General features: G+C 43.6%; 1 protein-coding gene across 1 annotated transcript; it reads left to right on the forward strand.

Moving 5' to 3' along the window:
* The first annotated feature begins 216 nt into the window (after positions 1-216).
* LOC120034758 (hydroperoxide isomerase ALOXE3-like) lies at positions 217-25,296 on the forward strand. The gene is made up of 15 exons (XM_038981362.1): positions 217-224; positions 585-735; positions 9,081-9,291; positions 9,518-9,599; positions 11,238-11,360; positions 12,096-12,199; positions 12,319-12,488; positions 13,218-13,361; positions 13,857-14,060; positions 14,299-14,385; positions 16,205-16,374; positions 17,879-18,000; positions 24,580-24,680; positions 24,780-24,950; positions 25,117-25,296. The coding sequence occupies exons 1-15, from the start codon at positions 217-219 to the stop codon at positions 25,294-25,296; spliced, it is 2,028 nt and encodes a 675-aa protein (XP_038837290.1).
* The last annotated feature ends 1,598 nt before the right edge of the window (positions 25,297-26,894 follow it).

Below are 26,894 nucleotides of genomic sequence, written 5' to 3' on the forward strand. Positions count from 1 at the left end.
TCCCATGCAAAAAATGATCTCTAGCTGTCACGACTTCCGCCGAAGTTGGTCGACGTCACCGACCTTCTAGCCATCGCTGATCCATTTTTCATTTTCCATTGGTTTTGTCTTCCATCACACCTGGTTTCAATCCATCAATTACATGTTGTGTATTTAACCCTCTGTTTCCCCTCATGCCTTTGTCGGTGATTGTTTGTTGTATGTTTTGTGTAAGTCATGTTCTGGTGTGCGATGGGTTTTGTACCCATTTATATTATTTTTGTATATATTGGTTTTCAGAGTTTTTTAGCATTTATTAAACTGCTCCGTTTATACCAAGTTCACTCTCCTGCGCCTAACTTCCCTGCCACCAGCACTCAATACAGAATCACCGACCCATTTATGGAGTCAGCAGGACAAGGTACCCCGGCCATAGAGGTGGAGGAGCGCGTCCAGGAGCATGCAGCAATACTTCACCATCTTGGTATCGCCATGGACCGCGTTGTCCAGAAAATGGACCGCTGGGAGAGACAGGGAGTTCTTCCAGCGCCTCCACCAGCACAACCGGAGTCTCTCCTGAGCGCCCCTCTTCATCCTGGTCCCAGTGGGATTCGTCTCTCCCTGCTCCAGGAGTACGACGGAGAGGCTGCGGGCTGCCGGGGGTTCCGACTTCAACTGGAGCTATACCTGGCCACCGTCCACCCGGCTCCATCTGGCCGTGAGAAGGTGTCCGTGCCTCACCGGCAAAACCCTGGAGTGGGCCAACGCTGTGTGGAGAGAGGGAGATGCGGCGTTGGACCAGTTTGAGGAGTTCACCCACCGTCTCCCGAGGGTAGAGCGGCGGGTGAACGCCTCTACCATCTGAGGCAGGATACGAGGAGCGCCCAGGAGTTCGCACTGGAGTTTAGGACCCTGGCTGCCAGCGCGGGATGGAACAACAGGGCCCTGATCGACCATTATCGCTGCAGTCTGCGCAAGGACGTCCGTCGGGAGCTGGCCTGCAGAGACACCACCCTCACGTTTGACCAGCTGGTGGACCTGTACATCCGTCTGGACAACCTGCTGGTTACTCGCGGACGTTCAGATCGGGGTCTGGTGGTTCCATCCTCTCGCACTCCCTCTCCGATACCCATGGAGCTGGGAGGGGCAGTGCGCAGGGAGACCGGAGGGGGTTCCTGCTCGTGCACCATCTGTGGCCACAGATATAGAGGTATAGCTACCCGCTACCGCTCATAGGAACAACGATAGAGTCAATGCACGGGGCGCGCTTCTTCACTAAAGTAGATCTCAGGAGTGCTTACAACCTGGTGCGTATCCGAGAGGGAGACGAATGGAAGACGGCTTTTAGTACCACCTCAGGGCACTATGAGTACCTCGTCATGCCGTACGGGTTGATGAATGCGCCATCAGTCTTCCAAGCCTTTGTAGGTGAGATTTTCAGGGACCTGCACGGGCAGGGTGTGATGGTGTATATTGATGACATTTTGATATACTCCGCTACACGCGCCAAGCATGTGTCCCTGGTGCGCATGGTGCTTGGTCGCCTGTTGGAGCATGACCTGTACGTCAAGGCTGAGAAATCCCTGTTCTTCCAACAGTCTGTCTCCTTCCTAGGGTATCGCATTTCCACCTCAGGGGTGGAGATGGAGAGTGACCGCATTTCAGCCGTGCGTAATTGGCTGACTCCCACCACGGTAAAGGAGGTGCAGCGATTCAACTACTACCGGGGGGTTATCCGGGGTTTTGGTCAGGTAGCGACTCCCATTACCTCACTGCTGAAGGGGGTTCGGTGCGCTTGCAGTGGTCAGCTGAGGCGGACAGGGCTTTTGGTCACCTGAGGGCTCTGTTTACCTCGGCTCCCGTGTTGGCCCATCCGGATCCCTCTTTGGCGTTCATAGTGGAGTTGGACACGTCCGAGGCTGGGATAGGAGCTGTGCTCTCTCAGCACTCGGGTATGACACCGAAGCTCTGCCCCTGTGCCTTCTTCTCGAAGAAGCTCAGCCCGGCGGAGCAAAACTATGACGTGGGGGACCGGGGGTTGTTGGCTGTCGTCAAGGCCTTGAAGGCGTGGAGAGACAGGCTTGAGGGGGCTAGACACCCTTTTCTGATCTGGACTGACCACTGCAATCTGGAGTACATCCGGGCGGAGAGGAGACTGAACCCTCGCCAGGCAAGGTGGGCCATGTTTCTCACCTGTTTTGTGTTTACCATTTCTTACAGACCAGGCTCCAAGAACGTTAAGGTAGACGCATTGTCCCGGCTGTATGACACAGAGGAGCGGCCCATGGATCCCCCTCCCGTACTCCCCGCCTCTTGCCTGGTGGCGCCAGGAGTGTGGGAGCTGGACGCAGACATTGAGCGAGTGTCATGTGCAGAGCCCGCTCCCCTCCAGTGTCCAGCTGGGCGTCTGAACGTTCCGTCTGCTGTCCGCAACCGGCTGATCTATTGGGCCCACACGTCACCCTCCTCTGGGTCATCCTGGGATCGGTCGAACGGTGCCCTGTCTCTGTGGGAAGTACTGGTGGCCCACTTTGGCTAAGGATGTGAGGGTTTATGTTTCCTCCTGCTCGGTGTGCGCCCAGTGTAAGGCTCCTAGGCACTTGCCCAGAGGTAAGTTACAACCCTTACCCATACCACAACGGCCGTGGTCGCACCTGCCGGTAGATTTCCTGACCGATCTTCCTCCTTCACAGGGTAACACCACGATCCTGGTCGTTGTGGATTGTTTTTCTAAGTCCTGTCGTCTCCTTCCTTTGCCCGGTCTCCCTACGGCCCTACAGACTGCGGAGGCCCTGTTTACACACGTCTTCCGGCACAACGGGGTGCCTGAGGATATAGTGTCTGTTTGGGGTCCCCAGTTCACTTCGAGGGTCTGGAGGGCGTCTGGGGGTCTCAGTCAGCCTTACCTCAGGTTTTCACCCCGAGAGTAACGGGCCGATGGAGACAGTTAACCAGGATGTGGGTAGGTTTCTGAGGTATTATTGCCAGGACTGGCCGGGGGAGTGGGCAGCGTTCGTGCCCTGGGCAGAGATGACCCAGAACTCGCTCCGCCACTCCTCCACTGGCCTCTCTCCCTTCCAGTGTGTATTGGGGTATCAGCCGGTTCTGGCTCCTTGGCATCAGAATCAGACCCAGGCTCCTGCGGTGGATGACTGGTTCCGGCGCGCGGAGGAAACATGGGACGCCGCCCATGTCCACCTTCAGCGCACCGTGCTGCGCCAGAAAGTTGGTACAGACCGTCACTGCAGTGAGGCCCCGGTGTTCCCACCGGGTCTGGCTCTCGACCAGACCAAACCTGCCCCTCCGCCTGCCCTGTCGGAAGCTGGGTCCGCAGTTTGTGGGGCCATTTAAAGTCCTGAGGAGAGTGAACGAGGTTTGTTACAGGTTACAGCTTCCCCCCGATTACCGCATTAACCGCTCGTTCCATGTGTCTCTCCTCAGGCCGGTGGTGGCTGGCCCGCTCCAGGAGTCTGAGGTGCGGGAGGTTCCTCCGCCCCCTCTGGACATTGAGGGGACCCCGGCGTACTCCGTTCGTTTCATACTGGATTTGAGACGTTGGGCGAGGGGCCTTCAGTACCTCGTGGACTGGGAGGGGTATGGTCCGGAGGAGAGATGCTGGGTTCCTGTGGAGGATGTGTTGGATCCTTCTATGCTGTGAGAGTTCCACCGTCTCCATCCGGATCGCCCTGCCCCTCGCCCTCCGGGTCGTCCCCGAGGTTGGTGTCGATGCGCAGCTGGAGCCGCGTGTCAAGGGGGGGGGGTACTGTAACGACTTCCGCCGAAGTTGGTCCCTCTCCTTGTTCGGGCGGTGTTCGGCGGTCGACTTCACCAAGCCATCGCTGATCCATTTTTTATTTTCCATTGGTTTTGTCTTGTCTTCCATCACACCTGGTTTCAATTCCATGTTGTGTATTTAAGCCTCTGTTTCCCCTCATGTCTTTGTCTGTGATTGTTTGTTTTGTGCAAGTCATGTTCTGGTGTCATGTTCTGGTGTCATGTTCTGGTGTGCGATGGGTTTTGTACCCTTTAATATTATTTTTGTATATATTGGTTTTCTGAGTTTTTTAGCATTTATTAAACTGCTCCGTTTATACCAAGTTCACTCTCCTGCGCCTGACTTCCCTGCCACCAGCACGCACTCATTACACTAGCTTAAACTGATGGATTTTGATGGTGATTTTTGTTTATGCTAATTCGATTTACGCATTGGCGCAGACATAGACATGAGGGGGGGTTAAACTGGTTGGAACAAGGGGAGAGAGTACATCCCAAAAACTGTCAGCCAAGTTCTCCAAAAAGTTGTATTATACCCAGTGGCGATCCATCATTCAGGGCATGTTTTGAGCCCCACTGGGCATGTTTTGAGCCCCACTGGGCATGTTGGTGTGTGGTCCCAAATCTCGGTTTTTGGTTCTTTTCCAAGCTTAAAATGATAAACATTCAACATTGGCGATGCTGTCAACGCAGCATGATTTCTGCCGTGCTAAAAACAACTTTCAACTCAGAACTGGGAAATCTGACTTCATTGAGTTCAAGACAACTGGGAACTCAGGAAAAAACTAGCTCCGACTGGGAAAATACATTTTGAATGGTCATCCAAGTCGGGAACTCGGGTCTCTTTCTAGAGCTACGACCTGAAGATCACTGAGGTCATTATGATTCAACCTTGTTTTTTTTCAGAGTTCCCAGTTGTCTTGAAAGCATCGTAAATCCAGAGAATGACAGACTTTGACAACATTTGATGACAAAATTTGCCCACGAAGGACAGCCGCACCACATTCCTGTTCAAGTGAGCACAGCACAAGGTGAGTCCAAAAATGTATTGTATGCTGCTGCATACATGATGCAATATGCCAGAGAGAGATGTATACTGTAGCTAAGAAAGTAATACTAAGTGTATGTTGTGTAGTAAGCTGTTAGAAGCCCATGTGCCTCACCCTAATAATTTGGTCTCTTTAGCCCTCTTAATTTCGCCTACTGTTCTGACTTGGTGGTGCACATTAGCCGCTAATCTGTTTCAGAGAAATGTATTCATCAAATATTGTAAAAGCTTTCATTGTCTGCTTATATGCACCCTTTATTTATCTTACTGTTCTGACTTGGTGTACAGGTAGAACACTGTAAGAACGGCCCATGTTCTGAATTCTGTCGGTGTACATTTAAAAGTGCTGAACAAAAAGTTATTGACTACGTCCATCCTAGCTCACTCATTAATGTCTTAATCGAAATGATCTGATTGCCTCTTATTTGCTTGTCGTCCCCTTATGCCATAGTTTGTACATCTCAATTGTCAGTAGAAACCACATTAGTTTAAGCAAGTCAGCCATATCAGCTATGTTTTTTTAAAGGCAGCAAATGACACTGAATGAACTGTTTCGCTGCCAGACAAGGCTCCGTTGATAGGCAGGTGTAGCAGTGGCAAGGTGTTGGGACTCTGCTGCTGGGACATCTTTATGTAGGCCCTAATGGTTTGTGGGCACTGTTTGTCACCGTTATAGTGCAATGCATGTATTGTTTAGTGTTGTGTTGTGTAGTGGCTTTGCTGGCATGCATCCCCAAAATTTTCTTTGGGTTTGCCCCACCGATTACCACAATCCATCTGTGTGTGGAAGTATATATGGAGTAGGGCTGTCCCCCAAAACTGTTGTTAGACCGAGAGTCGTCTGTTCCAATCAATTGGTTGGAATTTTAAAACCTGTATTTTCCAAATACAGTGCCATCGGAAAGTATTCAAACCAGTTAGATTTTTCCACATTTTGTTAGATTACAGCCTTATTCTAAAATGGATTAAATAAAATAAAAATTCACAGCAATCTACACACAATACCCCATAATGTCAAAGTGAAAACAGGTTTAGACATTTTTACAACTGTATAAAAAAAGTAAAAAACTTTCCTTATTTACATAACTATTCAGACCCTTTTCTATGATACTCAAAATTGAGCTCAAGTGCATCCTGTTTCCATTGATCATCCTTGAGATGTTTTTACAACTTGATTGGAGTCCACCTTTTGGTAAATTCAATTGTTTGGACATGATTTGGAAAGGCACACACTTGTCTATGTAAGGTCCCACAGTTGACAGTGCATGTCAGTTTAAAAACCAAGCCATGAGGTCGAAGGAATTGTCCGTAGAGCTCCGAGACAGGAATGTGTTGAGGCACAGATCTGGGAAAGGGTACCAAAATATTTCTGCAGCATTGAAGGTCCCCAAGAACACAGTGGCCTCCATCATTCATAAATCAAATCACATCAAATTTTTGTTGTCACATGCGCCGAATACAACAGGTTTCCGCTGATCACTGCTTCTCGCCAAGAGCTGTCTGACCACATAGTTTAAATCCTAAGCAGCTGGACCCCAGGATTACCACAGCTACATCCGATCCAACCCACAATATCTCCTCCGAGCCCACTATACCCTCTGTTCCTGAACCACTATCCATGAGTCCTGAATTTTTGGGATGTGCACTGCACAAGCCAGATGCCCCGAACAGGACTCCTTTCCCAAACACAAAGTTCCGATCCCCACCTTATCCCATCACTCCTCAATGATGGAATCACCATGCCTCCAACTTCAGGGGAAACCCGCTCCTCCAGCACTTGCAGTCAACCACGTACCTCCACCAAGAGCACCTGCTCTTCAGCGCCCTATGGACAACCTTGCCGCTTAACCAAGAGCACTTGTTCTCCAGCTTATTTACCCGACCGTGGGACAGAAAATGTTTGTTAACACACTCACAACTCTGGGCCTCCCATCCTATTCTAACCCTCTCTCGCCAGCTTTGTATTCATGTTAGCTGATAAAATTGCTGTACAATATGATCTTGTTGACATCTGATACACATTCAAATGTCATAAAAAAGCAACACTGCAAAGCTCTCCCTGTCCTCTGCCACGCCCTGATTTTATTACTGCGGATGATATCTGGAAATGTGCATTACTGAGACATGGTTAAGAAAGACTGTTCTGAACACTGATAACCTTTCTGGATATAACCTTTTTCCCCAAGATGTCTTCCAGTGGTGGTGGAGTGGCAATCTTTACCAAGGAACACCTTCAGTGCTCGGTTGTCTAACAATTGGTTTTGCTGGTTTTCAGCATTAAGCTTTCAAATAGCTCTTTGTTGATTGTTGCTGGTTGTTTTGTCCACCATCAGCACCGGCCTGTAACCTACTTGCCCTAAGCTCTCTCCTGGGCCTTACAGTAAGTATGAATTTGTCCTGATAGGTGACCTAAACTGGGACATGATTAAACCACCGGACCAAGTCTTAAAACAATGGGACTCACTAAATCTCTCTCAGATCATTACCAACCCCAAACACCCAGAAAAGGCTCCTCTCCTTGATGTTATCCTCACAAATAATCCTGATAGGTATTGTAGTGGAAGTTCTACTCAGGGACACTCAGTCAATATTAAATGAATAATCCTTCATTACCAGCGCACTGGAGAGTTTCCAACCAACTCAATGCACCAAGTACAATGGTCAATTAGGAGCTCTCTCCTCTGGGGCAGTCCCGTTATCCCTTATATTCTGGTTACAGACATGTTACATAGTTTATAGAGTTGGTTCTGACATGTGTCTGGCACAGTCTCCTATCTTAGCTGAAAGAACATATTCTGGGCGATCTGCCAGGTGGTCCTAAGGAGGGGTCATGTCGCCCCGCCCCCCTTCATATCTTTACCAAGCACAGGCAGGAACCAAGGATTATTTATGACACTAAGACAAGATGAACATTTTCAAGGCTGTCTCTTCACATTATAAAAATGTCCATCACAGTATCATACTGGTGCTTTCTGTAATAACCTTAGTGATCACTGTTTCACGGCTGGTCAGTTAAATGACTTGTCCGGATTTGTCATAGACGCTTGGAAGGCAGCCACAGTGCGTCCTTTATTTAAAGTGGGAGCTCATGCTGATCCTAACTGTAATAAAAAGTGTTGGAAACACTTGTAGTATTCTCTCTGGTATGCAATCTGGTGTCCGCTCAGGTTATGGATGTGTCACTGATTACCATCTCTGAGGGTTTAGAGCTCGAGGTAGTCACCTCATACAAGTACTTGGGAGTATGGTTAGACAGTACACTGTCCTTCTCTCAGCACATATCCAAGCTGCAGGCTAAGGTTAAATCTAGACTCGGTTTCCTCTATCGTAATCGCTTCTTTCACCCCAGCTGCCAAACAAACCCTGATTCAGTTGACCATCCTACCCATGCTAGATTACGGAGACATCATTTATAGATCGGCAGGTAAGGGTGTTCTCAAGCCGCTAGATATTCTTTACCATTCGGCCATCAGATTTGCCACCAATGCTCCTTATAGGACAAATCACTGCACTCTACACTTCTCTGTAAACTGGTCATCTCTGTATACCCGGCGCAAGACACTGGTTGATGGTTATTTATAAAAGCCTCTTAGGCCTCACTCCCCTCTATCTGAGATACCTACTGCAACCCTCATCCTTCACATACAGCACCTGTTCTGCCAGTCACATTCTGTTAAAGGTCCCCAATGCACACACAGTACATCCCTGGGTCCCTCTTCTCAGTTCGCTGCAGCTAGCGACTGGAACGAGCTGCAAAAAACACTCAAACTGAACAGTTTTTATCTCCATCTCTACATTCAAAGACCCAATTATGGGCACTCTTACTGACACTTGTGGCTGCTTCGCGTGATGTATTGCTATCTCTACCTTTTTGTCCTTCGTGCTGTTGTCTGTGCCAAACAATGTTTGTACCTTGTTTGTGCTGCTACCATGTTGTGCTGCTGCCATGTTGTGTTGCTACCATGTTGTGCTGATGTTGTGTTGCTACTGTACCATGTTGTGTTGTCATGTTGTGTTGTCTTTCTTTATGTAGTGTTGTGGTGTCTCTTTTGTCGTGATGGGTGTTGTTTTTTCAATCCTCAAAGGAGGCCTTTAGCCTCTTGGCAGGTCGTCATTTTAAATAAGAAGTTGTTCTTAATTCATTTGCCTAGTTAAATAAAGGTGAAATAATTTTAAAAAATGAAGATTGAAAAACAACAAAACAAACAACTTAGTCAATGTTGAGAGAAAGTTGTTTGTTTGCTGGGATCATTCTAACATATCATCTATCTCTCTGTAGGTGATTGAGCTTGATGTGTCCTGTCCTTCCTCCCTGGGCCATCTGGAGTTTGTGGTGCTGGAATCAGAGCCGTACCTCCCATTCTGCTTCCTCAACAATGACTGGTTCTGCTCTAAAGTTGTGGTGACCACACCAGAGGGAGACACAGTCAACTTCCCCTGTTACCACTGGATCTCAGGCAATGAGCGGCTGATGTTCAGGGAGGCCACTGGTCAGTATGTTGATATATAGATCATTGTCTAGGTTAAGTTCTGAGTATACCTGCTGTGCCTATTATACATCTGCTCGCTGAATGTAATTTGTAGTTTCTTTTGAAATGTGTGTCAAAGGGGCCATTTTTATGGAATAATGGTGGATATACTTTATATGGCTTAAGATGTTGATCAATCCCCCCAAAACATGAAAATAATCACACTTTATGGCCTTTTGTTAATAAGGTAAACTGATATTCAATGAGACCTGGCCAGAGGCCATAGAAGAGAGACAGAGGGAGCTGCAGAATCGGCAAAAGGTCTACCGGTGAGAGGCTGGTTCTGAGATCTTGAAACTCAATTCCTAAGATGCAGAAACAATTCAAAACAACATCCAAATGCTTTTGAATCAGCACTTTTAGAGAGCAATGAACTAAAGTGGTACCAACACGAAAGTAACTAAATGTGCACCTACTGTCTTTTAAAACACACTGTTGGGACCAAAGTTACTAAACTAAAACTGAAACAAAAATGAATCATGAAAAAACTATTTCCTAAACTGAAATAAATTATTAAGAAATCAGTTTGAAAAACTATACTGAAACTATTATCTTTGCCTCTAAAACAAACTAAAACAAAAAACATCAAATTATGTTCAGTTGTAGTTTGTTTTTCTATCAATTTAATCATGTTGACATACTGCTTTACTCATCTCATGTATATACTGTATTTTAGTCAATACAACTCCGACATTGCTCGTCCTAATATTTATATATTTCTTATTTCCATTCTTTTACTTTTAGATGTGTGTATTGTTGTGAATTGTTAGATACTACTGTACTGTTGGAGCTAGGAACACAAGCATTTCGCTAACATCTGCTAAATATGTGTATGTGACCAATAACATTTGATTTGACTACTAAGGTTAAAAAAAAGCATTGGATTGCTGTTAACATGGGCAAGTCACATTGAAATTGACTTTATCATTTAAATCTAACCTAGACTATGACCTGACCCATCACCTTATTTAATACTGCCCCCCATTGGCAAGAAGTGAAATCCCCCAAAAACACTCAAACTATAGTCCAACAACACATAAATGTCTTCTATCCTCCCCATGCATAGGCTATTTTCTGTCCCTTACACAAAAAATAAAACCAAAATAATATAAAAATGAAATGCTTTTAATCAAATGAAAACAGAATCTAAACTAGAAAATCAAGTCTGAAAATGAATTGAAACTAAACAGGTTATTATTTCTTTGTTTAAATATAAAAAATAAAAACAAAGAACTATAATAGCCTTGTTTGGGACTGAACCCTATGTACGTACAGTTTTATCCAAGTAATATCGAAGCTCTCTTGCAAATGTTTTATGTGGAGTGAGCCCACTCGCGATTGAGACGTCTATGTACCTTTTTTTTTTTTTTACAATGGTTCCATTGAAACAGATGCTCATGTCTTGCTTCACTGTGGGTTATACAACAACATTAGACCGGATGTGTTTCTTCAGCTGTCCAGTCCAAAATATTATTTTAACAGTCTAGGTGAAAATAATAAATTACGACATCTTCAAGTAACAATTATGTAAATGGTACTTATCCTCCAATGGAGACTTCTTTATAAGTGCCTAATTGTCCATTTATGTACAGATTTTTGTTTATGCGTACATGTGTACAGATGTAATGTATTATAGATCACATCTCTACTGTACCATGTTTGACTATGATTGTTTTTAGTGCCTCAACTCAATTTGAGTGGTCCACAATGTATAAAAAAAACGGTAGTGTATAGTTGTAGCATTTGTGGAATGACGCATCATTTTTCTAAACTATAAACTCTAAAGAAACAAATAACTCTTAAACACAGAAACATTTATGTGAAGTCACCTAAGCTACCATTTTGTATGTAATGGTGAACGATAGGCTGTGTATCCCGTCTTGATTTACCATGTCTATTCCCTTCAGTTGGAGTATATTAGCCGAAGGTCTACCCGAAATAATGAAAGTTGCCAGCGCTTCTGATCTCCCTGCTGAGGTCCGCTTCTCTTTCACCAAGGACATTGAGTTCACCTTCACAGCAGTCGAAGCGTAAGTTGGAGCACTGGTTTTCAAAATTGTTTTGCTTAATGTAAAACAGTCACATTTTGCTCTTCCCAGAGTACCCCTGAAGTATACCCCCTCGTGTGCATTTTACCTCTAGGCCTATGCTCTTGTGAGTCTTCACAAGTACCACCTGAGTATAGGCCAAGTATCCCCAGGGGAACATGGAACCCAGGTTGAGAACCTTAAGAGGCAGCACCAGGAAATGAATGAGATATTTAATCATCTCTATTGGCATATCCCCAACACACCTTTAAAAATACTTCCTTCACAGTGAGATGAGATGTGATTGTCCTACACCAGTTCAGGTAATTGTGATATTATGAGATGTTGGGAATGTGGCCATCAGGGTTGTGGTGGAACGTGGATTATAGGAATGGTGCCAGTAATAACACCCTCAGGCAAGGTTTTCCGAAATGAATTTGTTTTTAGCCACTCAAATCATGCCTGAAATCGTATCAAATAACAAGCCAATTAACCATCTAGCAGACATTATAACCAAATAGCTGAACTTTTCACCAAATCAAATGCCAATTGACACATAATATTAAGGATATGTGGCCTGTGAATGAATCGATCACCCTAGGGGGAGGATGTAGATGATGAAGAGTAGTGGACCTAGCTCAGAGCCCTGGGGGACATCCTGGCATTGTTAGCACCATTCTCTAATCAACAGCACCATCTTTCTCATGTTGAAGTAAAGTTCCTCCTCTATCCTGGCAGATTGGTGTCACTGAAACTAGAAACCCATTCCACCAACAAGAAACAATGGAAGAGCCTAGATGAACTCAGTCACGTTTTCAATAGCCACAAGACTGACGTCTATGGTAAGTTGGGCTCAGTCTTAAAGAAGGCAGCAATCAAATAGCTCACTGGAATCATTAGTAACTCATTATTATTTTGCACAAAGTTTCATTTTACACATGATCATTTTGTTTTTTTCTAGAATATGTCGAAAAGAACTGGAAGGAGGATGAGTTTTTCGGGTACCAGCTTCTGAACGGCATCAACCCCATGATGATCCATCGCTGCTCCAAGCTTCCAGAGAACTTCCCTGTCACAGAAGACATGGTGAAGGCTTCCCTTTTCGGAAAAAACCTTGAAGCAGAAATTCAGGTTTGTAAAAATGGAGTAATATATGTCATTCATCGTTCTGTTATTGCTCTAGTGGTTTCTTCCTCAGGAAATTGTGTGTAGTACAATAGAATATGCTGTACATTGTGTCAGTGTAACGACTTTCCTCTTCTTCTGACGAGGAATAAGAGATATCGGACCAATGTGCAGCGTGGTAAGTGTCCATTTTAATATAAAAAACTGAACACTACAAACATACAAAATAACAAAGTGAATGAACAAATGAAAATCGAAACAGTCCCGTATGGTACAGACACAGGAAACAACCACCCACAAAACACAATAGACAACAGGCTACCTAAATATGGCTCCCAATCAGAGACAACGACTAACACCTGCCTCTGATTGAGAACCATACTAGGCCAAACACATAGAAATAGAACAACAGAACAAAACATAGAAAAACAACATAGAATGCCCACCCCAACTCACGCTCTGACCACACTAAAATAAAGACATAAAAAAGGAACTAAGGTCAGAACGTGACAGTCAGTACTCTTCCTTTGGCATGGTGGTGTTGTTGGCAACATCTGCCTCCCTAACTCATTCATGTCCTAACCTAAACAGAAAGGCAACATCTGCCTCCCTAACTCATTCATGTCCTAACCTAAACAGAAAGGCAACATCTGCCTCCCTAACTCATTCATGTCCTAACCTAAACAGAAAGGCAACATCTGCCTCCCTAACTCATTCATGTCCTAACCTAAACAGAAAGGCAACATCTTTCTGGTTGACTACAAGCGTCTACATGGAGTGACTGCAAACGTGATCCACGGGAAACAGAACTTCTTGGCTGCTCCTCTCTGCTTGCTCTATGTGACCCCAGAAGATAAGCTCATGCCCATCGCAATCCAGGTACATCTCACATAAGAATGAGATCTATACTTCCGAAACCCCAATTAAATAATCTTAACAGAATGTTTGCCACTGGGAGTTCTCTTGAACCAAAAGGAGTCCCATAAATCAAGTTTATTTTAATCAAGTTTATTTTTTTATATAGCCCTTCGTACATCAGCTAATATCTCGAAGTGCTGTACAGAAACCCAGCCTAAAACCCCAAACAGCAAGCAATGCAGGTGTAGAAGCACGGAAGCATGGACATAAATATTGCCCAGAAATTAACTAATTGACCAGAAAGCAAAAAGCATGAGCAAAAGCATATACTGTTAGCCTAAAACTAAGGATTTGGGGGTTTCATGATTGATGTTATATCCTATGTCTACATGAACCATACAGGCAAAACTCGTGTTAAGCAAACAACTATTAAACTTCCGTATGTCTTTAAATTGTAACAATATACACATTCTCAATTAATGAAGCAAGCCATGATTGTTCTGCTTCCTTTCACAGCTGAAGCAGGTGCCTGGAGAAGACAACCCCATCTTCCTTCCTACTGACTCTGAGTATGACTGGCTCCTGGCCAAGATCTTTGTGAGGAACGCTGACTTCGCCGAACACGAGCTGAACTTTCACCTGCTGAGGACTCACCTGCTGGCTGAGGTGTTTGCCGTGTCGACACTGCGTAACCTACCAATGGTCCATCCCCTCTACAAGGTATATACCTGCTGCTGTGCATGCAGACACAGAGTTTGTTTTCAACTGTTATAACACTACAGTTGTGCAAGTTCTCATTTTCCTATTAACTCAATACTTTTAACATAATTAAGAGAACCTGAAGTATTTGCAAATAAATGTATTCATTGTATGTATTTTTTGTAATTGAAAGTTGCAGTAGGTACATAGCTTTTTTAGGTGTGAATTTCATGTATGATCGTTCCATCTTTCTCCATAGCTCCTGATCTCTCACTTCCGCTACACTCTGCAGATCAACACTCTGGCTAGACAGGCCCTCATATCAGAGAAGGGGGTGATCACAGAGGTACTGCCTATTCCATTCTTATAATGTTCTATAATACGTTAATACTTATGGAATGTCACAATGCTAGTGGAAACTGATTCAAAAGCATAAGAGAGCTCTGTGTTAAAAAAAGAAGCACCCTACTTTCTGCATGCTTATAAATGCACCGCTGATACAATCCATTTCCACTAGCATTGTTACATTCTCCAAAAATGATTATTCTGGACGTTCCTAAATTACCAGCTAACTTATTTAAAAACTGTTCAGATTAAACAACATGAAGTACATCTAAAATAAGGCCTTCTAAACACTATACGACTATACAATCGTAACTTTTGTTACGTACCCCAGCAAAAATGTCACTCAAACAGAAGGGGGAACTAACAGAGTCACTGACCAACAACCAAAACAAAACAGGTGGGGTTTTAGGAGGGGTTCTGAAAGACACTCATGGGGGTGTCCACTGAAAGTTGACTAGTAACAACAACTGGGACCTAAAAGACACCCACCATGAGCTCCGACAAAATTTGCCCAAGAAGAGGCAAACAAAAGAAAAACCCACATCAAAATTACAGACAAGAAGCAAACCAAAAAGGTGGCGCAAAACGAAATCAGACAAAGGAATGTTTTTCTAGAACTCAAATAGGGAGCACCACACCTAAAGGTGTTGACCCTCCACATATCTCAAGACATCTGGAGCACTGGGCCACCCACTCTTCAATAGCACCTGGGCCAGCACCGGTGAAACACCTGCCCACTAGATGGTAACCAGCACAGGTGTAACACATACTGTCTAATGAGGTGACACCAATCGGTGCGCCCTACATGCTAACGAGCTGTACTGTATGTGCTAAAGTCCAACCTCAAAACATAAATGGAAAAATCAAAGCCTGTAACACATTTGACACTGAGCTGGTTATCGTTTTGAGATGTATACCTAGCGACACATACCACTGTAGAGTAAATTGATCATCAGGCTGAACTGTCAGGCGTTGTCTAGCGACACATAGCGCGGTAGAGTAAACTGATTATCAGGCTGAACTGTCAGGCGTTGCCTAGCGACACATACCGCGGTAGAGTAAATTGATCATCAGGCTGAACTGTCAGGCGTTGCCTAGCGACACATACCGCGGTAGAGTAAACTGATCATCAGGCTGAACTGTCAGGCGTTGCCTAGCGACACATACCGCGGTAGAGTAAACTGATCATCAGGCTGAACTGTCAGGCGTTGCCTAGCGACACATACCGCGGTAGGGTAAACTTATCATCAGGCTGAACTGTCAGGCGTTGCCTAGCGACACATACCGCGGTAGAGTTAACTGGTCATCAGGCTGAACTACAACTAGCTGAAACAAGCCACCTGCGATTCCCCACATGGTAGCTTCTTGTCATTGTTGCTAGCTATCTGACCGTTCAGACTCATAACACACAGCCATCTGCCCCATCGATGCGTGTGCATCATGTTTGTGATATCAGGCAACCTGTCTTTGTCGCTTAAACCACAGAGCTGCCCTGGCGTCTGTCATTAACAAGTTCTGTCTTCGATAACCCTGTTTGATATTTAAAACATCGATCGCTGTTAGAATGCACTGCATGTCCTATTATATGACACAAGGGGAGAAGTGATAGGTTTTTCTCACTGGTTACATAAAATGGTTGGATGGAAACATGGTTTATGTGGCTGAAGTACCCGACAGGCTTGATGGAAACAGCACATTTTTGCAAAAAAAAAAAAATAATAATAATAATACTTTAGACCAGGGTGGATATTTTTTTCTTTGTGAAATAGATTATGTTATGATTTAAAAAAGGTGAACTATCCCTTTAACCCATCTTGAAGAATGCCAATGTAGGAGGTCCAGGGATGATGGAGTTCCTGAAGAAAGCGGTGGCCTCATTGACCTACAGCTCCCTCTGTATGCCGGAGGACATCACTGCACGCGGTCTGGAGTCAATCCCCAACTTCTTCTACAGGGATGATGGACTCAGGCTGTGGGCCATCGTTCACAGGTAGTTTGTGTACAAGTCTTTTGAGTTTTGTGGTGAAAAAATCCAAGATCTGTCAAGTTGACAGCACAATTAGATTTGTGCATTATAAGGAGGCTAGTTCATGCAGCTACATGTTTGCTCAGTTTACTAACTCCAGTTAACTCCTTCCTCCAAAGTAAATCATGCTGCCAGATTATAATGAGGTTTACAGTATTTATTGCAAAGATTTGTGCTCTTTTGCACTATGACAATGTAGCCCATAATATCAGTGCTGGGTTGTTCCGTGAAATGAGTGCCTTTTGTGTACCTTTGATATTTTTAAAGCCTGTTATATTAAAGCTATATTAAATAGACCTCATGGAAAATTCAAAAAAAAAATTATATGAATAAAGTCTTGCTAAAGTGGAAAAATTCAACATTTTAACATGTCCCTCTGTGCATCCTCTGTGACTTCTAGGAAGATTTTAACCCCCTTAACCTCAACATTTCTACAACTTTTCACCATTATTTTAAAGCTTTAGTTATTTTGTTGCTTTGACAAAGTCGTTTCTGAAGATTATTATATATTTCACATGATTAGTGATTAATAAAAATAAAATAAAAAATCCTAATTTTAAGGTCAATCCTGTTAAGTGAACTGAACTCTTTTTAAAATGGTGAACATTTTTTGTTAACAATTTTTTTTGTGAAGAACATTGAACATCTAGTCAAATCATAACAATTTGACTAGATGTCAAAAGCGTAACACTTCAACCCAGTTACCCACAGACAGACAGACAGACAGACAGACAGACAGACAGACAGACAGACAGACAGACAGACAGACAGACAGACAGACAGACAGACAGACAGACAGACAGACAGACAGACAGACAGACAGACAGACAGACAGACAGACAGACAGACAGACAGACAGACAGACAGAGACAGGCTAGAAATGTTTTCACAATTTTTATTATTTTTAAATGAAGCTTACATTCCTGGGTCCTCGTCTTTTCAGTTTGCTGCAGCTAGCGACTGCAACGAGCTGCAACAAACACTCCAACAGGACAGTTTTATCTCTATCTCATCATTCAAAGTCTCAATCATGGACACTTACTGACAGTTGTGGCTGCTTTGCGTGATGTATTGTTGTCTCTACCTTCTTGCCCTTTGTGCTTTCGTCTGTGCCTAGTTAAATAAAAATGTAATTTCCCCTCCCTGTTGCACAGAACAAGCTTCCATTCCCTGTCACCATGAGATGTATGGCTGATTTAAGATAACATCGTCAAAACACTTACGGTCAACCCTGTTACTTTGTTTGTCACTTAATAGGCACTTACTATAATATTTTTATTTTTATTTAACCTCTGATATATATATTTTTTAATGAAGTTTAACATGTGCTCTTTATGACAATGTTAAAATTAGGTGAAATAAAAATCACCAAGTTACACTACTCATAAGGCCCCTAACTGGTGGAACAGCCCTGTGTTTTGTCATAGTGTTTTGCTAATACCTGATGTTGTCCTGTGGTTTTGTATAGGTTTGTTCAGAAAATGATTGTTCACTACTACACCTGTGACTCAGACATCCAGAAGGACTCTGAACTGCAGAACTGGATCAAGGAGATCTTCTTCCATGGCTTCCTGGCAGAAACCAGCACAGGTTACACTTTTCTAATTTAAAAGACACAGTAGCTCTTTCTCAACTCTTAATCACAAGACTACATCAGTGCAATACAAATGTACAGATCTGATTTGTTGATGAGTGTTTCTGATAATACGTAATATCCAGAAACTTAATATCCAGAACATTCCAAGTGATTCCATACAGTATCTACTGTAGGTTTGAAACCAATTGGCATCAGATTTTCATGTGAATATTCTAAAATCTTTTTTCAAATTTTCCCACCAGTGGTGTTTCCACCAAATGGACTTGTTGCGGATAGAAATCAGTGCATGATGACAATTTACTTTTTCACAATTTTTATTTTTTTAAATCTCAAGTTCAATGTGTTTCCATCACATTTTAAACTCTATCGATAGTTTTGTCACAAACTGTTGCGTTAAATAGCAAATGTGCCTACTCTGGTCTTGGCACGTGTGCTCTAGCCAACAGCTGGCAGATACAGTGAGGATGGGTGTAGTCTACATTAGGAGATTATTATGGCAGTCAAGCATCTATCATCATGTCACCAGAATAAACCTTCGATATTTATTGGAAAGTAGCATCAAGCTCATCACCGTGCACTTTCACCACCCTGGGAAGTTCATCATAATTTATTTAATCTGTAGCATGTTGCTGAAATGTGTATGCTAAAAACGAGTGGCTGTGTCAGTTCCTGGAACCATAACCACGGAAAGCGAGGCCCGGCCCGTTGCAGCTCTATAAACTTTCCACAATAACCAAGTCGTAGTGGACCATACACCATATCTTTGCGTGACTCCAAGTTTTCTTGGATATGATGGTTATTATATCAATATTTGCACAAAAGATATTTCCACTGCCATTTCTTGCATAATTCATTTGACCGACACACAAATATCCCACAATGTCGAACGAACAAATGATCTGCTGTCATTTATTGTAATTGTACTGAAACTTCCTGTTTCCATCACAGCTGTCATTACTTTTTGTATACAGTTTGAATTACATAAAAGCTGTGGATGGAAACATAGTTACAGAAACTAATGTAATTTCATAGTTCTTTCAATGGTGGATGGATGACTCTCTTTGTGGATACAATCTGGATGATTACTCTTTGTTTTTTAAAAATCTTTAACTAAACACTTTTACAAGCATTCATAAACTGCCATTCTTTCTGTTCTCTTCCAACAATTAACAAACATCTGACCAATCAGAATAGCGCAAAGTAGTTGCAAGGTAGATAATCAATTACCATTCCAATTCACCACACTGTAGAACTAACAACAGTGGCTTAGAAAATAACTCTCATACAATAATCTTACATTTCTTCCCCCCTCCCCCTAGAGAAACGTCCCCGTTTCTACATGCGATAAGAAAAAAATAATACTGCTGGAGGTCCAAAGATCTGTAGACTTCTCACTTCAGTACATAGACTCCCCTGTCACTTAAGAGACTTACTCGGCGGCGACCTGGGTTCTCAGACGAACTTTGCTCCAGTACTGCTGGTTGGGGTGGAGACATCTGGTCTACTGAGGGGTCAGGTGGGTCAATGTCTAATGGGCTGGGCAAGAGGGGTCATGACAAGGGGCCTGGTGAGGCACAGGGGGATCCAGGGACGTCTCAGGTAAGTAGCGTTCCCATGTCTCACAGGGCCTAGAGAATCTGAAGGGTAAGGCACCTGACAAGGCTGTCAGGGTGAGAGATCAAGGAGGTGCAGGAAAGTGTTCCACAGGCTCATTCGTTCCAGATCGTTCCAGAGGTGTACGGTCTTAAACGATTTTAGTGGATCACTTGGGTCTTGTTAGATTGGTCCAGCAGGTACCTGACCCTGTAGATTACACCAGGGTCCTCTTCTGTAGATCCAAGGCACTCCTCAAAAGGGACCTTTCCAGTGATGTGAAAGCTTCTGATGTGCTATTGTAAGCCACACAAGGTCTCCTGGGTTGTAGAGAATGTGCATGACATTCGTCGTAGTTCCGTTTTTGTTGAAAGTGAGCATGTTCTCTGTTCTGTGTGGGAGACCCAAAGGACAGACTGGACCATGTCGGTGAGTTGAGCTGTATGATCTGCTGGCGATCCCGGTGTAGAGACGGACCACTGCAGTCCAGACGGGAACAGTAGCCTGGCTGACATCTTCGCTTCTCAACCATGTGTCAGACAGAAGAGGCTGAAATCCGTTGTAGAGAGAGTGCTGGTGTTGTAGGCCAGGGCAAGTTGGTTGAGGCACTCGTCACCAGGCTGTTGGGGCAGTGTCTTGGTCAGGAGATTGATGAGTGTCCGATTTTAAATTGTTCCACCATCCCATCACATTGTGGATGATGGGGGCTGGTTCTGGTCTTCTAAACTCCCAGCAACTGGCAAAGGTCTCTGCCTCAAACTGATGTTCTTGGTCAGTGTTCAAGGTCTCTGGTATGCCATGTTTTGACAAAGTTCTTGAAGAGACAGTGCTGGTCTTTCATGGCACAGAGGTTGACGCACTTTGAAAAATAATCCTGCACCGCAAGCACATAAAGTGCCTTCAGAAAGTATTCATACCCCTTAGCTTATTCCACAATACTCCATAATGACAATGCGAGAATTTTGTAATTTTTTTTTAGCAAATTTATTTAAAATTAAATGCAGAAATATCTAATTTACATACGTATTCACACCCCTGAGCCAATACATGTTAGAATAGCCTTTGGCAACAATTACAGATGTGAGTCTTTCTGGGTAAGTCTGTAAGGGCTTTGCACACCTGGATGCCGACACATCTTTCTAGCGAATTTACATGCTGAAGCTATGTTGCGCTTGGTGACCTCTGATTGTTTCATCCTAACATCGTTGGTACCAACGTGGATAACAATATCCCTATACTCTCTATGCTCACCAGTTTTAGACTTAGCCAGCACCCTCTTCAGGTTATCCTTTACGTCTGTAGCCCTGCTCCCTGGTAAGCAGTGTATGATCGCTGGATGATGATTTTTAAGTCTAATATTGCGGGTAATGGCGTCGCAAATGACTAGGGTTTTCAATTGGTCAGAGCCAATGGTGGGAGTCTTCAGCAGCTCAGAACCCGTAACGGGTGGAGGGGAGACTTGAGAAGGCTCTGCCTCTGACTCATTGCTTAATGGGGAGAACCGGTTTAAAGTCTCTGGCGGCTGAATGAGCAACACAGGTTGAGCATGCCAACAGCATTTCTTTCCAGGAGCCTTGAGAAAATTGTCTGGCTGTGGAGACTGTGCAGAGGGATTTATACTATTATCTGTGCAGAGGGATTTATACTATTATCTGTGCAGAGGGATTTATACTATTATCTGTGCAGAGGGATTTATACTATTATCTGTGCAGAGGGATTTATACTATTATCTGTGCAGAGGGATTTATACTATTATCTGTGCAGAGGGATTTATACTATTATCTGTGCAGAGGGATGTATACTATTATCTGCGCAGAGGGATTTATACTATTATCTGCGCAGAGGGATTTATACTATTATCTGTGCAGATGGATTTATACTATTATCTGTGCAGATGGATTTATACTATTATCTGTGCAGATGGATTTATACTATTATCTGTGCAGAGGGATTTATACTATTATCTGTGCAGATGAATTTATACTATTATCTGTGCAGAGGGATTTATACTATTATCTGTGCAGAGGGATTTATACTATTATCTGTGCAGAGGGATTTATACTATTATCTGTGCAGAGGGATTTATACTATTATCTGTGCAGAGGGATTTATACTATTATCTGTGCAGAGGAATTTATACTATTATCTGTGCAGAGGGATTTATACTATTATCTGTGCAGATGGATTTATACTATTATCTGTGCAGAGGGATTTTTACTGTTATCTGGACTTACTGGTGGCACAGGTGCTATGTCATTCTTTCCTACACTTAAATTACCCGTGCCTAACAATTGCATCTGAAGCTGGGCTTGCAACACGGCTATCCTCACCATAAGGCGATAGTTCTCCTGTATATTATGAGTACAGTAACTGCAGTTAGATGTTACTACTTAGTTTTTTCGGCTGGTGGAGGTCCTGTAGAACCATGTCCAGATAAAGCATCCATGGTGAAAAAGTTGAATGAAGAAAGTAGAGCGAAGAAAAAACTAAGAAGTTGTTGTTAAATGTGTTAAATGCAGATTGATGAAACTGTTATTAAAAGTAAAACTGAAAAGTTTGGCAGGTAGCCAAGTAGCAACAAACAGCACAGCAGCATGGGGACAAGTCATCCATCTTCATAGAGGGTGCAGCAACATCCAGGGAAGGTGATGTGGTACAGCAGGTCTTCCACAACTGATATCCAGCAGGGCATGTTGCTGTTGCAGGAAACCAAGCCTAGTATCACTGAATGGTGGGCCCCTCTGACAACTTGAAACTCATGCTTGAGATGTTCTTTCCCTAGGGGAAATGCATACTGACAAAGTCCAGGGAATGTCCAAACATTGTCCATTGACAGAGCGAGCAAATGCAAAGGATGTCTTCATGGGGCGCTTTTTCAGAGCTGGATGTGAAGTTCTGAAATCCTCACTGATGATGGAAATGGTCGATCCTGGGTCAAGAAGAGCAGACACTTCAATTCCCTCAAAGATGGCAAGTATGTTAGCTGAAACACCCTCTGTGGAAGCCATCTTGTCACTTTCGATTTTGAACCGTGTGGTGTCAACAAGGAGCTCTGGTGCACTGGCTGAACTGGTTTGCTCCTTAACAAAGAACTAGTGATCGTTTCCCTGCTGTGTGGAACCAGACACGTTAGACTGCCTAATGTCTGTCAGGGGACTGGAAGTGTACAATGCACCTGTAATGAGGGCTCACCTATGCCTCTATCCTTGGAGGTGGACTCGGGCTGCCGTGTCATCTGTCCCTTGCATCAGACTGGTGCCTGTAGTCTGGGTAGTGAACTCTTGGTGGGTAGTCTAGAGAGTAGTAGCGACAGCTTCCACCATCAGAGCTCCAATCACGTTGGCATTGGCAGTATTCTGGAGAGGCAATAAATTACAGACGGTGACACTCTGGGCCACGGCATTCAGGTGAGTAGTAGGCTCATGATGGATGTTGAGTTTGATGGTCTGGTGAGAAGCCGAGTGCTCTTCTGGCAGCATCATTGGATGGGGTGGAGGTCCTGTCGGCCCAGAAGCCAAAACACTGTGTGAGGTTCTGGTTTTCCACCTGTAGCTGGCGTACTTCACTCTTCAGGATATTCACAGTGAGAGTCAGCTATTTCACAGCATGAAGGAGCTTCTCATCCGTGTCATTAGAACGAACCATAGCAACCTAGTCTGGGGTCTGTGCCACTGGCGGGTATGCAGCATGTAGTTGGAGAGCTGCACGTGTTCTTTCAAAGCAACTTCCAACGAGCAGGGCATCACCGATGTCCTCCGCTCCATTTTCATGAATCTTCGCCTGCAAGGCTGGGTCCAATCCGGCTGCAAAGTGGTGAAACTTCTCCCCTTCCTGTGCCTTGTGGTCAAAGTCTGGGAAGGCCTCCAGAACCAACGAGTGATGTCAGCAATGTACACATCCAAGCTCTCACCAGGCTTCCCAGGGCGAGCATTCACATGTGTCTGAAAGAATGGAAGAGAGTGCTTGAGGCCAAGGGCTTCCTTGAGTTTGGTCTTGACAACAGAGTAGGTCTTCTGAACCTTTAGCGAAAGGCTGTCCCAGTAGAGGAATGCTGAATCAGCTAGGTGTGTGGGCAATACTGAGGCTAGCACAGGTCCAACTCCATATCTGGCAGATTGTACATTGCCTGCACAGCCACTTCAAAGCGACAAGACTAGCAAGCAAACAACCTGTGCCATCTCCCTGAAAAGCTGGTGGTAGGTACATTTTCAGGCGCCGTGAGAAGTGATGGGGGCTAAAGTCAATAGCATTGTCCAAAGGTCCAGCTTGATTAGCATTGTCTAATGGTCCAGCTAGTTTAGCATTAGCCAGAGGTTCAGGGCTATTGTTGTTCAGAGATTCTGTTTCAGACACGTTCCAAGAAAGTAGCAAAAAGTTGGCAAATAAGTTTACATTTTTTTGCAAAAGTGACAAAAACTGCAGTAATCCTCTAAATCTCTCAGAAAAAGATAGTAGCTAGCTCTTACCAGCTGTCCAGATGAGTCCTTCATCCTTGTGCTAGCTGGTGAAAGTATCTACAATGTCCATGGAAAAATACTTCCTGTTAGCTTCCAACAATTAACAAACATCTGACCAATCAGAAGAGAGCAAAGTAGTTGCTAGTTAGATAACAATTACCATTCCACAAAAAAATAGCTTATTCGGCTGTACGTTTCAATAAAACAAAGCATTTGTCCACAATTCATAGATTTCTGATTGACTCATTCACTGACAATGAAGCAAAGCGAGCAGTGTACAATGATACATAATGTATCATGTGACTAGTTTTGCAGCTGTCTGCATTCAGCACTACAGAGAGAAAGAGGGAGAGAGGGCAAACTCCACCAAATTAGTTTCAATGTATGGAATCACTTGGGAATTTCTGGATTTTAGGTCAACTTCCCTTCCATGGTTAACATTCCAAAACTATATCCCGGATAATTAGCTAAATGTCAATACAGTGTCTGAATGAAGTGGTTTACTGTACCATCTCCATGCAGGAATCCCTCAGTCTTTCAGTTCAGTGACAGAGCTGGTCAAGTTTCTCACCATGGTGATCTTCACAGTGTCTGTCCAACATGCTGCAGTCAACAATGGACAGGTGATGAAACCTATTGTGTGATTTTTAGCTTGCCGTGTTTCTGATGTATTATATTGGAAAAGCAAAGTAGTTTGATCTATTTCGCCATTGTCATTCCAGTTTGATTTTGGGGGCTGGATGCCCAACTTCCCCATCTCCCTGCAACAACCACCTCCCACCACTAAGGGGCAGTGTACTGAGAGCACCATGCTGAAGACCTTCCCTGACATCAATACCACCGTCAATGGCATGGCAGTGGTGTACCTTCTGAGCGCGCAGTCCACTGACTATGTGAGTATATGAGAGAAACTGTAATAAAATATATTCTATAACTTTAAAACATTTCATTACAATCCCAATCGAATTGTTTCCTTAGTAGTCATAATTAGTATATCAGTGGTTCATGAAACAACAGTTTCCATGTTATTTCAAATTTCATCAACTCTTGCCTACTTAGGTCGCTCTTGGAAATGGCTATCAGGATCACTTCAGCGAGAAGACCCCTCTGGAACTGATTCACAAAACTCAAGATATGATGAAGAAATGCAACTTTGAAATCCAAGGCAGGAATGTCTCTTTGCCCCTGTCATATACCTACCTGAATCCCAACAATGTCGAGAACAGTGTGGCCCTGTAAAATGAGTCGGGGGTCGTATTTTTTAGGCACCAAATGGAAGAAATGCACAGATACAGGGAGAGACTACCTGGACTTGTCCAATAAGAACCACTTGTTTTCATTTTCCATTGAAGCATGTTTTACAACCTTTTTCTACGGTGTGCCCTAATAAATGCAACCTAGGTATTTGACTTTGGTTCAATTGTTAGATACATGTTGCACTTGAACTAGAACTTGAACTGAAACAAAAATATTATAAATAACATTTTACTTAACCCTTCTATTATGTTAGAAAAGACTATACACGATTGATGTTCTGGGCCAATTTGGAAATTACATTAAGTACAGTTTCCCTTATCAAAATGTGCCTGCGGATCTGACTTTTCCCAGACCTTTTCTTCTGAAAACAATGTAGTTCTCCTTCCCTTCACCTTTCTCACTGTCAATCAAGAATGATAATTCTTCAAGTTTTACCGGTGAAACCTCCATGCAGTATCTGCATACCAACCATTTAATCTCAATCAGTTTGATCTTCTTGAGTTATACAGCGTTTCAAACTATCCTACAGTGTTGTTTTGAATGATGTACATTGTGTGAATTGTGGAGCAGATAGTGTTAACTGTAGAATAGCCTACCTGTGTATTTTGCCTAGTGGACCTATTAAGTTTTGGCCACATGAGAGAAAAATGCCCTGGTGTTTTTGTCTTACAGTAATGTAATACTATGCTATTATAGTCGGTTCATTATGTGATCTTGCAGACATTGATTCAGCTTTGATCCATCTTTATTAAAGAGCACCATTCGTCAGAGTAGCCTGTTCTCTAAGAGCAGAGCAATGACTGTGGTAATGTAGAGAATAAACACATGCACAGAATGTGATGAGCAGAAGATTCAGGATCTTTAGTCCGGAGAATAAAAGATCAGGGAAAAGTCAGATCGTCAGCAACTCCGTTTAATTTAACCTTTACTCCACTTCAAATAAATGTTGCTCAGCCTCTGTGCAGGAAGCAGCTTGTTTCTAGGACACATCGTTCAAGAGTTATAAAGGTCAAAGTGCAGGTCAAATTTACCCAGAACATTGTAGATGTCTCGTTTTTTGTTGTTGTAGTGGGTTGTATTTTACAAGTGCATTACCCCTACCCAGACAAGTAGATGAAGGGTCAAAGTGCAAAAAATATTTTTGTGATTTCAATCAAAATATTCAGGTCAACTTAAGTTTAAACTTATGTTTTTTGGGGTGGCAGGTAGCCTAGTGGTTAGACCGTTGGGCCAGTAACCAAAAGGTTGCTGGATCGAATCCCCGAGCTGACAAGGTAACAATCTGTTGTTCTGCCCCTGAACACTGTCATTGTAAATAAGAATTTCTTCTTAACTGACTTGCCTAGTTAAATAAAGATTTTAAAAAATTACTTCTGTGTCATCATCATACACTTTGGTCTAGTGTGGCACAATCAGTAGAGTGAACCTTAAAATAGTCATTAACTCCAATCTCCTAGGGTCATGGCTATCCAATTAGGGAGCGAGAGACACCACTCGCTGTTTTTTTCTGGATCAATGAAAGTCAATGAACTAAGTAGACCAGACTCAGCTGTTATTGCATTGGTGTCCAAGTTAAGTAG

This window comes from Salvelinus namaycush, chromosome 42 (assembly GCF_016432855.1).
Source record: "Salvelinus namaycush isolate Seneca chromosome 42, SaNama_1.0, whole genome shotgun sequence".
NCBI lineage: Eukaryota > Metazoa > Chordata > Actinopteri > Salmoniformes > Salmonidae > Salvelinus > Salvelinus namaycush.